This window comes from Benincasa hispida, chromosome 8 (assembly GCF_009727055.1).
Source record: "Benincasa hispida cultivar B227 chromosome 8, ASM972705v1, whole genome shotgun sequence".
Classification (NCBI taxonomy): Eukaryota; Viridiplantae; Streptophyta; class Magnoliopsida; order Cucurbitales; family Cucurbitaceae; genus Benincasa; species Benincasa hispida.
Window position 1 is genome coordinate 44,830,881 of NC_052356.1, and position 16,420 is coordinate 44,847,300.

At 41.2% G+C, this 16,420-nt stretch overlaps 1 protein-coding gene across 3 annotated transcripts in view; it reads left to right on the top strand.

Annotated features, from left to right (window-relative positions):
- LOC120083782 (allantoinase) overlaps nucleotides 1–16,216 on the top strand; it is a 30,367-nt gene extending 14,151 nt beyond the window's left edge. For 2 of the 3 annotated variants that reach the window (XM_039039650.1, XM_039039648.1), the window contains 6 exons: nucleotides 13,238–13,364; nucleotides 13,656–13,811; nucleotides 13,894–14,004; nucleotides 14,703–14,813; nucleotides 15,144–15,242; nucleotides 15,838–16,216. In XM_039039650.1, the coding sequence (XP_038895578.1) occupies nucleotides 13,238–13,364; nucleotides 13,656–13,811; nucleotides 13,894–14,004; nucleotides 14,703–14,813; nucleotides 15,144–15,242; nucleotides 15,838–15,972 (739 nt within the window). In that variant the 3' untranslated portion in view covers nucleotides 15,973–16,216. Of the gene's footprint in view, nucleotides 1–13,237; nucleotides 13,365–13,655; nucleotides 13,812–13,893; nucleotides 14,005–14,702; nucleotides 14,814–15,130; nucleotides 15,243–15,837 lie in introns of all 3 variants that reach the window. The other variant, XM_039039649.1, reaches the window with a different exon arrangement.
- The last annotated feature ends 204 nt before the right edge of the window (nucleotides 16,217–16,420 follow it).

The following is a 16,420-nucleotide window of genomic DNA, read 5'->3' on the forward strand; positions in this document are numbered from 1 at the left end:
GCGATGCCTTCCAAATGATGTCTAAAAACCGGTCGAGCCCTTGTCAGTGAAACAGGGGATGGTACATCACCAGTCACCAGCTAGGTGGAGTCAGGTACGATTGGAATCGGCAATGTCGCACAATCAGGTACTTAACAGTCTTTTAGCTTCTTGGTTGAAGGAGATGAATCCTGGATTCTTGACTTAGGAGCAACGGACCATCTAACTGGATCATCCGATCAATTCCTCTCCTATTATCCAAGTGCGGGGAACGAGAGAATACGAATTGCAGATGGATCCTTTGCCTCTGGTGTTGGGAAGGGTCACTTATCTCCAATTCAAGGGTTAATTTTACAAAATGTCTTGCATGTGTCAAAGATATCTTGTAACCTGCTGTTTGTCAGTAAAATAACCAGAGATCTGAATTGCAATGTCGTTTTCTCACTTGACAATGTTTTATTTCAGGACCTGAGCTCGGGGAAGACGATTGGCACTGTTCGGCACAATAGGGGGCTCTACTTCCTCTCTGAGGATGCTTCCTCTAGAAGTTTATCTAACACTTGTTTATTGTCTTCTCATACTATATCTGAAACTGATTTCTTATTATGGCATTTTCGTCTTGGACATCCAAATTTTTATTATATGAAGTGTCTGTTTCTTCATTTGTTTCATAATGTTAATGTTTCACCTTTATCTTGCAATGTGTGTATTCGTGCAAAACAACCTCAGGTGTCCTTTACTTCACAACCTTATAAATCTTCCCGGCCTTTCCACTTGATACATAGTGACGTGTGGGGCCCATCTAATATCACAACCGTGTCAGGTAAACGGTGGTTTGTCACCTTCATAGATGGTCACACCCGTCTTACATGGGTGTTCCTTCTTACGGATAAGTCCGAAGTTACTACCGTCTTTCAACAATTTTACACCATCGTCGAAACCTAGTTCAATGCCAAAATTGCTATCTTTCGGAGTGACAATGTCTGTGAGTTTGTTAACCAGTCCCTCCGTGATTTTTTAGTCTCTAAAGGTATCATCCACCAGAACTCCTGTGCCTGTACACCACAACAGAATGGGGTGGCCAAATGGAAAAATCGTCACCTTATTGAGGTCGCTCGGGCCCTCATGATCCCTGCGTCCCTACCCTCGTACCTATGGGGAGATGCTGTACTCACTGTAGCCCATCTCATAAATCAGATGCTTTCTCGTGTGCTCAAGTTCCAAACTCCTTTAGCTCATTTCAAAGAGTCCTCTTCTACCCGTCTTTTCTCAGATGTTCCTCTTCGGGTGTTTGGGTGCATGGTTTTCATCCATAATCACCGTACCCAGAGTAAGTTCACTCCTAGGGCCCAAAAATGTGTCTTTGTTGGGTATCCGCTCCATCAACGGGGCTACAAGTATTACCGGCCTTTTTCTCGAAAGTACTTTGTCACCATGGATGCCACCTTTCAAGAAGACAAACCTTTATTTCTCGTTAGTCCTCTTCAGGGGGAGACTCTGAGTGAAGAGGCTAACACGTCGTCCACTTATTCCATTCCCGTAGACCTGTTTCCTAAACCCATTCCAGACATTAATGATCCTATCCTTCCTACAAAACAAGTTCCTTGGGTAATCTACTATTGGAAGAATCTCCGAAAGGAAATAGTCCCCAAAATAGTTCCCCCTGTTGCTCTACTGGAAGATGTTTAAGAGTCGGAACCAGAGCCAGCTCAAGGTAACCATACTCTTGATGATAATAAATATGTTGAAAGTAATGCAATGAACTCTGGCTATGCAGTGAACTCTGGCGAAGTTAAGGAGGATGAGAGCAATGAATTACCACCTGATGATGCATAAGAAACTAAAAATGTGCAGTAGAAGAATACAGAGGAAAAGGTTGACAGGACTAGTGAGATTGATGCTACCCTGGACTTACCGATTGCTCTATGAAAGGGCACGAGGTCATGCACCAAGTATTCTATGAAAAGCTTCTTATCTTACAATAGCTTGTCAACAAGATTCAAGGCCTTCACCACTAGTCTGGACACCGTGATGATTCTAGGACATATGTACAAGGCTTTGGAAATCCTCGAATGGCGAGCCGTAGTTATGGAGGAGATGCGAGCCCTCAAGACCAACAAAACGTGGGATCTAGTTGCCCTTCCGAAAGGTCACAGAACAGTCGGGTGCAAATGGGTGTTCACCGTTAAATACAAGTCCGATGGGACTCTCGACAGATATAAGGCCAGATTGGTTGCGAAAGGATTCACTCAGACGTATGGGGTGGATTACTCAGAAACCTTCTCGCTAGTAGCAAAACTCAACACTATTTGGGTTCTCCTCTCTGTTGCCGTGAACCTAGACTGGCCCCTACATCAGTTGGACGTGAAAAATGCGTTTCTGAATGGTGAGCTGGAAGAAGAAGTATATATGACTCCTCTTCCAGGTTTTGAAGCGCAGTTTGGGGGTCAGGTTTGCAAGTTAAAGAAGTCCCTGTATGGTCTGAAATAGTTCTTTAAAGCCTGGTTCGATCGGTTCACTACCTTTGTCAAGACCCAGGGATACATTTAGGGGCATTCTGATCACACCCTGTTCACTAAGAAATCAGCACCAGGGAAAGTAACTGTGTTAATTGTCTATGTTGACAATATTATTCTGTCAGGGAATGATTTTGTAGAAATTGACAAGTTGAACAGAAGATGGCAGAAGAGTTTGAGATTAAAGATCTCAGTAATTTTAGATATTTCCTAGGCATGGAGGTAGCGAGATCAAAGGAAGGGATCTTAGTGTCTTAGAGAAAATATACATTAGACCTATTATGAGAGACTGGAATGACTGGATGTAAATCTGCAGATACGCCTGTAGAGGTAAACAGCAATCTGGTAGAATCGGTAAACGACATTTCGGTGAACAAGGAAAGATATCAACGACTTGTAGGGAAGCTGATATATCTTTCACACACTAGACCTGATATTTCACATGCAGTGAGTTTGGTGAGCCAGTTTATGCAGGCCTCGTATGTGAGACACATGGAGGCCATTACTCGGATTTTGAGATATCTAAAGTCGACACCTGGAAAGGGCTTGGTGTTTAGGAAAAATGATAAAAGATGCATCGAAGCCTACATAGACTTAGACTGGGCCGGTTCCGTTACTGATAGGAATTCAACCTCGGGGTATTGTACGTTCGTATGGGGAAATCTAGTCACATGGAGGAGTAAGAAATAGGGTGTCGTGGCTAGAAGCAGTGCCGAAGCTGAATACAGAGCTATGAGCTTGGGCATTTGTGAAGAAATTTAGTTGAAGAAGGTATTAGTAAATCCTCATCAAGAGAGTCATGACCCGATGAGACTCTACTGTGACAACAAGGCTGCCATTAATATTGCTAATAACCCTCTTCAGCATGATAGAACTAAACATGTTGAGATAGACCGACATTTTATCAAAGAGAAACTAGACAACGGTAACATTTGTATCCCTTATGTCCCGTCTAGTCAACAAATTGCGGATGTTCTGACCAAGGGGTTACCTAGACAGACGCTCGACACTTGTATTAGCAAGTTGGACCTCATTGATATTTATGCCCCAACTTGAGGGGGAGTATTGAAATTGTTATTTAGCCCTAAGGGCATTTTAGTCTTTTACTTAGCGTCTACTGTCTAGGGTTTCTCTCAGTTTGGTTATTTATACATGTCCTGTGTTGAGTACTATGTATCAGAAAATTAAGAATAAAAATCTCTCATCGTGGTTTTTCTCCCTAATCTAGGGTTTCCACGTAACTTTGTGTCTTTTTTTTCTCTCTTCTACCTTCTTTTCAACCATTTTCTCTCAAAATGTTAGTAGAGGCTACATCATATACCGATGTCTGCAACTTTTGATTTTTACATGGCTGACTTGCTCGCCGGATTAGAGTAAGTGTCGCACAATCGCTTGTCCCGTATATGAAAGTCTGCAATTGTGACAAGTGGTATCAGAGCTTAGTTAGCTCCTTGGCTAGTAAAGACTGCAATCATGTCCGCAACGAAACGATGATCGAAGTCGTAGTTTGAGTGACTTATTGAGATTGAAAAGTAATTTCTGTATCTAAGGGAATTGCCCGATGAAGTGAGATATGTCCAAACCTGCCTTGATGGGTTAGAAGAAAAGGTCGAAGGAATTGAGGCACTGAATGTCTGAGTAGATGGGCTGCCAATAAAAGAATTGGCGCTGAGAGTTGATTCGTTGAAACACAAAACTACTTGGCCTGGTAAGTTTGAGTGTGGGGATAGCTCCACGAGCTCTACCGGACACATGGAGGAGCATGTCAAAGAACTTGATAGTTTGCAAAAGAACATACTAAAGTTATTAAATGATCTGGCTGACGACTTTAGAGCAACAATAGATGCCATCAAAGCTGAGATGGCAGAAATGAAGACGCAAGTGAATTTGACAATGCATGCGGTGGGGAACCAAACCCCTAACCAGACATGCATTGTATTGAGCAAGTTCAAGATCCCGGAGCCCAAAGCTTTCAATGGGAACCGTGATGTTAAAGAACTTGAGAATTTCATCTTTGACATGGAGCAGTATTTCAAAGTGAGTGGAACCGTCGCTGAAGAAACAAAGGTGACGTTGGCCTCTATGCATCTTGCTGATGATGCAAAGCTGTGGTGGAGGTCTGAAATGAATGATATTCAGAATGGTTGATGCACCATTGAAAAAGAGAAAGATCTCAAGAAAGAACTAAGGGCCCAATTTTTCGCTGAGAATGTCGAGTTTATTGCAAGAAGGAAGTTACGAGAACTTAAACACATAGGGACAATCAGGGACTACGATTCTCGGCTGTCATGTTAGACATCAGGGGCATGTCCGAGAAGGATAAAGTGTTTTGCTTTGTTGAAGGACTAAAGCCATGGGTTAGAACTAAATTATACGAGTAGAAAGTTCAGGATCTTGCTTCCGCCCTGGCCGTAGTGGAGAGATTGCTTGACTACAACGGTGAACAAGCTCCCCAAAAGAAAAATGTGCAAGCGCCGAATCAAGGGAATAAGGCTCTTAAGGCGAATCCCCCGAAGAACTTTGTAAATGACAAGAAATCGTAAACCACGGGTGCAGGCCCCTCCCGAGGTTCCTATCAAGCAAACCCAAATCAACAAAGACCCTTCTCTTGCTTTCTGTGCAAAGGTCCTCTTCGATTAACTGAGTGCTCGCACCGAGCCGCCTTGACAGCCTTACAAGCCTCAGTCCAATATAGTAGTGAAACAGAGGCAGAAGCTGAAGCTTAAAAGGAAGAAGAGGATGAGGAAACTCCTTGAGTGGGAGCATTGAAATTCTTGTTAGCAATCCAAAAGAAAGCCTCTTGTCATAAGGATGCTTCAGAAAGGGGACTTATGTTTATTGATGCAATCATCAATTCCAAACCTATGAAAGGCACCATGGTAGACTCAAAGGCAACCCATAATTTCATCTCGGAGTCGAAGGCTCGATGTCTAGGATTGAAGGTCGAGAGAGACACAGGCAAAATGAAAGTCGTTAACTTTGAAGCTCTCCTCGTTGTGGGGATGTCAAAAAGGGTATCCCTGAAAATGGGCGAATGGAATGGAAATGTTGATTTTGTTGTTGTGCTCATGGATGACTTTGACGTTGTGCTTGGAATGGAGTTCCTCTTGGAGCACAAAGTCATCCCCATGCCTTTAGCCAAGTGCCTACATTACAAGCAGTAACCCCAGGGTAGTCCCAGCTAACATCAAGCAGCCTAGTGGAGTGAGAATGATCTCCGCCCTTCAGCTGAAGAAAGGCTCAGTAGAGAAAAGCTCACCTTTATGACTATCCCGGTTATTGATGAGCCTACTGAGAAAAAGCCTGTTCCTATTGAAATCCAGGAAGTTCTAAATGAATATGCTGATGTCATGCCGCGAAGCTTGCTAAAGACTTCACCTCCCCGACGAGAGATTGATCATGAAATTGAATTGGTGCCAGGAGCCAAACCGCCGATGAAAAATGCTTACCGGATGGCTCCTTCGGAACTCTCTGAATTCAGGAAATAACTAGATGAGCTACTGAACGTTGGCTTCATCCGCCTAGCGAAAGCGCCCTATGGGACCTTGGTCTTGTTTCAGAAGAAGGATGAGATGTTACAACTATGTATTGATTACAGGGCTTTGAACAAAGTCACGGTTCACAACAAATACCCATTGCCGATCATATCTGATTTGTTTGATTAGTTAAATGGAGCTTGATACTTTATGAAGCTCGACCTCAAATCGGTTATTATCAAGTTCACATAGCGGAAGGCGACGAACTGAAGACCACTTGCTTGACAAGATACGGAGCCTTCAAATTTCTTGTGATGCCCTTTGGTTTGACGAATGCCCCTGCACATTTTATATCATGATGAACCAAGTTTTTCACGAGTCTCTCAACCAGTTTGTGGTGGTTTATCTGGATGACATAGTTGTCTACAGTCCTATCCTGGAAGAACACTAAGTTCACCTCCGATTAGTCTTTGATAAGTTGCAACAGAATCAGTTGTATATCAAGAAAGAGAAATGTGCTTTCGCGCAACAACGAATAAACTTCTTGGGTCATGTAATTGAATATGGAAAGATTGGAATGGATAATGAGAAGTTGTAGGCTATACAGGAGTGGCAAGTCCCCACCTCTGTGACAGAGTTGCGTTCCTTCTTGAGGTTGTCTAACTATTATTGTCGATTCATCAAAGGGTTTTCAAGGAGAGCTGCCCCACTAACCGAGTTATTGAAGAAAGGTACGGTTTGGCGATGGTCGGCAGAATGTTAGAACGCCTTTGAAGAGCTAAAGTCAACCATGACAGGGGGTCCTGTCCTTGGTCTAGTTGACGTGTCGAAGCCGTTTGAGGTAGAGATGGATGCATCAGAGTACGCCCTCGGGGGTGTCCTCATGCAGGAAGGCCATCTTGTGGCCTAAGAAAGTCGGAAACTGAACAGCGCGGAGAGGAGGTATATAGTCTGTGAGAAGGAAATGTTGATCGTGGTCCACTGTTTGAGGGCCTGGAGACTCTATCTATTAAGGTCCTCCTTTGTAGTGAAGACCGATAACAATGCCATTTGTCACTTCTTCGAACAGTCCAAGTTGACTTCTAAGCAGGTGCGATGGCAAGAGTTCCTGGCTGAATTCGATTTTAAGTTTGAACACAAGAAAGGGACGAGTAACCAAGCAACCGACACTTTGAGTCGGAAGGGTGAGCATGCGGGCCTGTGCATGTTAGCCCACATTCATGCAAGTAAGGTCGATGGGTCAATGCGGGATATCATCAAAGCTGTCTCTTATACACATCTAGATGTGTATAAGAGACAGNAGTAACCAAGCAACCGACACTTTGAGTCGGAAGGGTGAGCATGCGGGCCTGTGCATGTTAGCCCACATTCATGCAAATAAAGGTCGAAGGGTCAATACGGGACATCATCAAAGAGTTCTTATGGAAGGACCCTTCTACCCAAGCTGTCATCGCTCTAGCTAAAGTCAGTAAAACCAGGAAGTTCTGGGCAGAGGGAGATTTGCTGTTGACAAAAGGGAATCGCCCACAGTGGGAGACTTAAGGAAGAAGCTGTTACAGGGTCGGTCATCCCAGTTGGCAGAGAACTTATGCATTGTTAAAGCAGGGCTATTTTTGGCCCAATATGAGAGATGGCGTCATGCAGTATACCAAGACTTGTCTTATCTGTTAGCAAGACAAGATCAAGAAAGCGAATATTGCTGGGCTCCTGGAGCTCCTGCCTGTACCAACCAGACCATGGGAAAGTGTATCCATGGATTTTATTACCCATCTCCTGAAGGTGGGTGATCATGAGGCCATCTTGGTTATCATTGTCAGGTTCGAAATATGCCACCTTCGTACCTACGCCGAAACAATGTTCCGCTAAGCTGACAACCCAATTGTTCTTTAGGCACATAGTGAAGTTGTGGGGAGTTCCGACGAATATTGTTAGTGACAGAGATGGAAGATGCATGGCACATTTTGGATCGAACTGTTTGCGTTCATTGGGACAGGTCTACGTATCCTCAAGTTACCATCTGTAAACTGACGGCCAAACAGAGAGATTCAATTGCATATTGGAGGAATATTTACGCCACTTTGTCGATGCTTGCCAGAAGAATTGGGTCCAGTTACTTGACGTAGCCCAGTTTTGTTTCAATTGTCAAACAAGCTCGTCAATAGGAAAGAGCCCTTTTGAAATCGTTAGTGGGAGGCAACCTTTGTTGCCTTATATTGTTGACCATCCGTATGCAGGGAAAAATCCTTAAGCCCACAACTTTACCGAAGAGTGGAAGCAGACTACCGACATCGCTTGAGCATACTTGGAGAAAACCTCCAAACATATGAACAAGTGGGCTGATAAGAAGCGCTGCCCCCTCGAATTTTGAGCAGGAGACCAGGTCCTCGTAAAGTTGAGACCAGAAAGAACCGATTTCGAAGCCGCTAGGACCAGTGTATTGTCAGAAGCCGTTAGGACCAGCGTATTGTTAGAAAGTATGAACGTCTATTGGAAATTCTCAAGAAGATTGGGACTACCTCATATAGGGTGGCGTTGCCTGCATGGATAAAAATTCACCCAGTACTTCATGTAAGCAACTTAAAGCCTTATCATCCCGATCCTAAAGATGATCATCGTAATGAGAGTGTTCGACTAAGTATTGACCTGAAGCAGAAGGAAGACAAGGAAGTAGAGGAGATCCTTGCTGACAAAGTTAGAAAGACCAGAAGACCCACTCAGAGAGTCTACAAATATCTGGTTAAGTGGAAAAACCTCCCTGTGGAAGAAACAAGTTGGGAATGTGGAAGATTTAGAAGCTTGGAAGCAGAAGATTGTTGAGTTCTAGCTACACTAGTCGACATGGACGTCAATTGTTTAAGTGGGGGAGAATGTCTTGGGCATGCTCGTCCAGGGTAATGTTAGCCCATGGTTGCATATCCAAACCATCCTATCTTTGAGTCTTGTAATTAGTTTAGCAAGTTGTTTTTTATTTCATGTTATTTTTCATGCGAGTGACTGCTCACCTCTTTTCATATGCTAGTTAGGCATTTTAGAAATTGCTCAGAATGCACTATAGGGGAAACCCACTAGTTAACTCCCTGGCCAATGTATTGATGTACTCTTTGCAATCCAAAGCTTCTTGCAACTGTTAGTCTTCAATGCATTCTTTAATGATGCTTTCAATGCTTTTCCTCTCTCCCATTTTATAAAACCATTTTCTCTCAAAACGTGAGTAGAGGCTACATTATATACTGATGTTGCTCGCGACTGTCGATTTTAACACGACTGACTTGCCCGCTGGATTAGAGCAAGTGCCGCACAATTTCCTGTCCCGTATACAAAAGTCTGTGATTGTGACACGTGGCAACTGGGCACACAAGGTGGTTGGGCACCTGGTGCTGGCCTATGCGATAGACTGACCCTCTCTACGAAATTTCGAATTTTCCCAACCTTCTTGTTCTCCAGACCCTATGGCAGCCCATAACTCTTTTTTACACTTAAATCTCTCTATTTTGGCTCAAGAAAAATGAAGTTTGCACGAGTGGATTGGAAGAGCTAAGTCCCTCTCCTTGTGCCAGCTCTTCCTGGCATGCATGCTTAGATGTCTTTAGCATGCATATCCCAACACAACAACCCCTCGAGGTGTCTTCACCAACTTCTTGCATAAGTTCCTCCTTGCTCCATGGGCGACCACCTTCTACTTATACTTTAATCAAGACGACTTCCAAATTTGCCACACGCCCATTCTAACTATCAATTTGGCCTTACTCCCCAAGTAAGCTCCAACTCAACGCATACTCCTCTTCTTTTGGCCGCATTTTTCCTTCATAATCAATGTATACTTTACCCTCCTTGGATGCGTCCTACCTCATGTCCTTGGATGCGTCCTACCTCATGTTGGTCGCATGGTTCTCTTGTCATGCGCAAACATCAACTCCTTAAGTTCAACACATATGTCACCATGGTTTCAAGACTACTTCTTCCACGTGGTTCCTCTTCCTTCTTCACCTTAGTATGCATCTAAATGGTATCCTATGCGTCCAAGAGTTCAACTATGCGCCAAATATGGTCTCTTTAATTTAATATGGTCTCTTTAATTTAGTATACGCCAAATAGGATAATTTAGTATCTTTAAGTTAGTATATTGGTTGTTTCCATTTTAAAATTTAATTAATAATAATAGTTGGCTCTGTCGGTTCCACTTCCTCCAACAAAGAACTCAATTATTAATAATATTATGTTATTGAGCTACGAGTTCCACTTCCTGAGGCAACTTTTTGCAATGTTCAAAACATAAAAAGAAAACCATAATAATTATTTTGGTGTTGTAGGGTCCAACGTATTTGGTTTAATCTTCAAATTTTGTGAGGCTTTTGCCTCATAAGCCTCCAGGCTGTTGACATAAGGCGTACGCCTTTATGAATTGAGGCGTAAGCCTCTTTTTTATATATATATTCGCATGCCATAAAGATACCGCCTTGCCTGAAGGCATGCACCTCTTTCGCTTTTTAAAACACTGATTTTTAGCTTCCAAGGTTCAAGTATACGCCTATCATACTTCCTTGGTTCAAGTAATTGTTTAGTGCATCTATAGCTTGGATGAGGAGAAAAGGAATCGAGGGCTTACAATTTACCACCCCCTTAAAAGAATTTCGTCCTTGAAATTCGGCCGGAGCTGTGCCAAAGAATATCAACTTTCTTTTTGGTTAACCTATGTTTATAATTGTATTATAACAACCACCAAAAGTATTTACTTGTCACAAGAGGTGAGAGATACATGTTCCAGCTAAACACCATCGATCGGAATCTTCCAGCCGAACAGCCGACGCATGCAATCAGGTCACAACCAATCGGATCCTCAGCGTCGCTCACAACCGTCTCAGCCTCAAACGTTCTCCAGCCGGCGCACGCGATCGATCTATCCCTATTTCAATACATTTATTCTTTATAGGTTACAAACTATCAAGCTTATTTACAGAGATTATAAAAGTAAGGCTATGCATCAAATTTCAACTATCTAGGCTTGATTACCTTTCTTGAAACTTTAGGTGTTTTCCTCCTACTAATGAGATTGGCTTGCTACACTCTTTTTTAGTTCCACTTGTTCTTCCCTCACTAGTGCCTATAGGTCCTAGTGGTCGATTTACTGTTTGCGAAGTTGTCCTTTGGGCAATAAGACCTTCCTTCTTCAACTGAGGACAATTCCGCTTATAGTGACTAGCTTGTCTGCGATTATCACACACGTCAGCATCTCCAAAACATTATCCTAAATGATATCTATTACAAGATGAACACCATTGTGTCCTATTAAGGGTTGAATTTCTATGTTGTTTCCTTTGGGGATGCCACAGAATGACTTGATCCACCTGACTTCTGAGTTTCTTTATTTGAACTTGATTTAAAACCCGGGTGCCCTTATGCTTAGATTTAAAAATCCGTTTGCTGGATACTCCATGCATGGACTTTTTACTTGTTTTGTCTGAAGATGGACTTGGGGTTCTAAATGCACTATTTTTCTTTTCAACCTCTTTCCTGCTTCAGGCTCCTTTCTACCCTCATCGCAGCTTCCACCAGTTTTGAGAATTCATCCCACTCGGCAATTGCTGTTACGGGGTTTGGATTTCTTCCTGCAATCCTTCCTCAAATCGCTTATATCATTCTACTTCATCCTCAATTATATTGAGGGCGTACTTCAACAGCTTGGTGCACTTATTTCCATATTCTACTACTGTCATGGAGCCTCGTATGAGTTTTAGAAACTCATTGCATTTTGTATCCTGAAACGATTGAGGATAATATTTATTGTAGAATGCTTCTTTAAATTCCTTCCAAGTGGGTTCCTCCATCTCCTTCTGTCTTCTTTCAAATACTCGCCACCAGTCTTCCGTTCCTTTTTGTAAAAAGAACACAGCGAGTGTCACTTTTTGATCTTCAGGGCATCTCATTACCTTGAAACACTTTTCTAACAGGCTGATCCAGACTTCGGCATCGGTTGGATCTGTGGTTCCTACAAAGGGTGTAGCACCTAGAGCTTTTAACCGCTCTATTCCAAACTTCTTAGGATCTAGCCGAGTTGTTCCTAGCCCTGCAGCTAATCGTTCAGCAAACCTATCTAAGATTTGTTCTTCCATACTAACCTCAACTTGAGGGTGACTAGATTCACCTTCACTCTCTTCCTCTTGTCTACAGGTATTGTTGTGGGTTTCAACTTCAAGTTGCTTCCGAAGTCTACGCTTCTAAGCATGATTTCTACGATGTATCAGAGATTCATTTTAGTGTAAAGAAATTTTATTTATTAACATTTGGTGATATTTACAACAATTTACAAGGAACCTCCTTGTTGTCTATTTACATTTCTTAGGTTTTATACGGGATAGCCTTTTTAACCTCCTCAGCACTTGTTCTTCTTCTTCCCAGTCTTTTCCTTAGTTTTTCATTCTTCCCTAATGATTGCTTAGTTAAGGATACCTTCCTCCGGTTGAGTGATACCCCGGGAATGTCGTCTTTTGGATCTGACTCGTTTCTTCTTCTGTCTTTCATTGAGGGAATTCTTTGAGAACATGCCTTGCTTGATGCCAGTAATAGCATAGTTTCTCATGGTTTTTCCCGCATTCCTCACATAGAGGTTTCTTATCAAACTCGACGATGATCCTTCATGGTATATCTGTTTCAAGGCTTTCTGCAAAACCCACGGAATAATTAGAACTCCCGGATTTCTGATTTCCCCCAACCTTAAAGTTCTTACTAGATGATACCCCAGGTACAAATCATCTAGTTCCACTACTAGTGGGTGCAGGTTGATATAACAGATTTTCCCTAGAGGTCTTTTCTTGTTTAATCCTGTTACGTTGCTGGAAATAGGAACAGTTTTTCCTGATGTGGTCTACTTGTCCACATTCGTAGCAGATATTTGTTCCTTGCAGGCAGGGTCCTCTGTGGTTTCTACCACAGCCTAGACATCTTGGTATCCTATTCAATTCAAGTGTTCCTGGTTCAGAGTACATTACTTGATTTTCTAAATCGATCTCAATGTGTGGATCGTGAGTTCCTTCATTACTTCTTACCTCCCCCGATCTTGGATTCAAGGTAGCGTTTTGAGTTCTGGCCTCGGACTGCTTACTGGGTCTGCCACTTGGATGCATGATTTCTACCATATAGATCAACTAATGTTATTTCAGAATATATTATCCCTACTTCATTCCCTTATTTACACCTTAATCCTCTGTTTAATTTGATTTGTACGAACTCTATTTCTTGCTACTATTCTTCTCTTGTATCATTGAATAGGGAAGAGGCAGCTGTAAGAGAGCTCTTAAAGGTGACAAATAATACAAGGCCAGGTGGCTCGGCAGAAGGAGCTCATATTCACGTCGCTCACTTGTCTGATTCAGGTTCTACCTTAGAACTTCTCAAGGTACTTTAGACTATTCTCATAAATGCATGTATGTCCCTGATGCCCAATGGCCATACAACATTTTATTAGCTATTCTACCCATATTTTCTCACTCTCTTAAGGTAATTTTAGTCTATCCATTTTGCAATGCCTTTCCTTACTGTCATCTGATAGTCTTTTCTGTGACTCTGGGTCTAATCCATATCAAGCTCCACTTCGATATATTTTGTACTATGCTACTGCATCCAAGAGTAGTCTACTCCGTCTTAGGTAGCTGAAAAATGAAAAGCACGAAGAATGTTATTTTCACAGGAAGCAAAAAGGAGTGGAGATAGCGTATCAGTTGAGACATGCACCCACTATCTAGCTTTCTCAGAGGAAGATATAAAAGATGGAGATACTCGTTTCAAGTGTGCTCCACCAATTCGTGATAAAGCCAACAAAGAAAAACTATGGGATGCTTTAATGGTCGGTGTTTTTGTAGATCTTGCATGCTATATGTTTCTTAAATCGTCTCTGATGTTGCATCTGTTTCAAATTAACATTACAGGAAGGACATATTGACATGTTAAGTTCTGATCATTCGCCAACACTGCCAGATCTGAAGCTACCTGATTCTGGGGATTTTTTGAAGGCTTGGGGCGGTATATCATCTTTGCAGGTTAGGATTCAATATTTACTTTAGATTCTCTCACTGCCATCTGCCGTTTTTTTCCCCCTCCCTTCCTTGCACTCTTAGGTATGGAACAAACTTATGCACACTGAAAATTATACTTCTAGTTGACGATGAGTAATCTTGTTGCTGACTTTGATAAAACAGTCTACGAATTGTATTTGGACTTGCATCGTTAGGTTTTCAGACATTTATATCCATGCCCTTAATTACTACTCGCCATTTAAGATAGGTTGACATCCTTGAGAGAGATTTGAAATGGGGCTGGTCCCTTAGTCGTAACACTTCACTGGCAGATGCGTTTAGTTTATATTCTGCATGATACAAACTGGAAGAAAGACGTGGATTCCTTGTGCTAGTTGTGTTAATAGATGCTTTGACAAGAAAATTAACTGTCAATCAAGTCTGTGAAATTTTCATCGATAGAAAAAATGTCAAACTATTTTTAAAAATAGTAAGAAAAACACTAATAAATACCGATAGACTTCTATCAACGTCTATCACATAGTATCAATGATAGATTTGTATTAGTATCTATTACTGATAGACACTGATGTCTCTATTAGCCTCTATCAAAGAAGATTAAATTTTGCTATTTTGTGTAAATAGTTTCTGTATTTTTCCATTTTTGAAAATCCCTCGTCAAGTTTTCCATAGTGACATCAATTCTTCTTGAGAATCTGCAGTTTGATCTTTCTGCAACCTGGTCACACGCAAAGAAACGTGGAGTAACAATGGAGCAACTCGCTTTGTGGTGGAGTGAGCGGCCTGCCAAGCTTGCTGGTCTAGAATTAAAGGTCACAATATTTTCATACTTCTATTATCAAGTTTTACATGATCACTTTTGGGCAGAATAGATTGAGATACTCTTATTAACTTCTTCATGAGCTTGTTATATTATGAATCTATCATGAGTTGAATCACAATAAATAGCCTAAATAACTTGCTTTGTTTTCATTAATGGTGGAAAAGTTGCATATAAATGTACGAACAATGACATAATAGCCAGTTCGATTGCACCTTCAAGGCAAATATGATATATATACTACCATGTTCAGTGGAGATGCTTGATTACTGGCAATCGACCCTAACTCATTGACATAAGAAATCCTAGTTTTATCTTACAGGGAGCTATTGCTATTGGAAAGCATGCAGATATTGTTGCATGGGCACCAGATGAGGAGTACGATGTCAATGACAAGTTTCCCATATATCTGAAACATCCCGTATGTCCGGTTTTCTATTTCACCTCTGTTTCCTCTTCATATATCCATTTTTACTTGTTTCAAGTTGCAATTTTCCCTGGTTTGAATTGGACTTCCAACATCTTAGGTCCTGTTTGACAACTATTTAATTTTTGGTTTTTAGTTTTTGAAAATCTAAGTATTTCCTCTCAATTTCCTACAATAATTTGCACCTTTTTCAAGTAAAATACTTGAATTCTTGGCCATATTCTAAAAACAAAAATAATATATATTTTTTAATTTTTAAAACTTGATTTGATCTTTGACAACATTGATAAAATGTAGTTAACAAAGCAAGAAATTTTGAAGTAGAAGGGGTATTTATAGGCTTTAATTTTCAAAATTTGAAAACCAAAAACCAAATGGTTATGGAGCCTTAACTCTACAGATTCAGAAGCATCAAATATAAATGGTACATACTTCATGCGCAAAGAATCTTTTAGATGAAAAATTGCTGTATGAAGCAAAAGTTTGTTTTTCCTTAAAACTAAAACCAAATCTCCTTTTTACGAGCTTTGTTGGCTTGTTCTGCAGTTATGCTGACTTGCTTCTTTCTTGTCATTTTTTTTTAACATAGAGCATTTCAGCCTATATGGGAATGAGACTGTCTGGAAAAGTTTTGGCCACTTTTGTAAGAGGACAACTCGTATACGAAGAGAAGCATGCTCCCACTGCCTGCGGTACTCCAATCCTTGCAAGAGTAACTGACTAGCACTTTGATATCCATTAGTCTTCATGTTATGACTTCATTAGTACCTTCCATGCGCTTATGATGTATAGAATAAAAGGGGTAATACTTTTACTTTCTAAAAAATGTTTGGTTATAAACTATGAAGGATACTGATATTTGTGCTAGACTTCATTTACATAATAAGATCAGCTCTAGAATGTTAGAACTGCACTCTTTGTGGGGAGACAGGTTCCTTAATCAAATTTCATTGAAATGGTCAATGGTATCCCTCTTTCGTAAAGATTCATTTCTCTCTGATCATCTTTCAAATAAATATCTTAGGCTTAGCCACCAAACTTAGAGAAACAAGGTAATCCCCCAATTTTCATCTTGCTCAACTTGTCGATGTTGCTTAAAAGAGTATGAATTGTTGCACTTGGGCATAGAGCAAGAGGTACGGTAGGTTTAGGTTTTCTAGCACATCAATTAT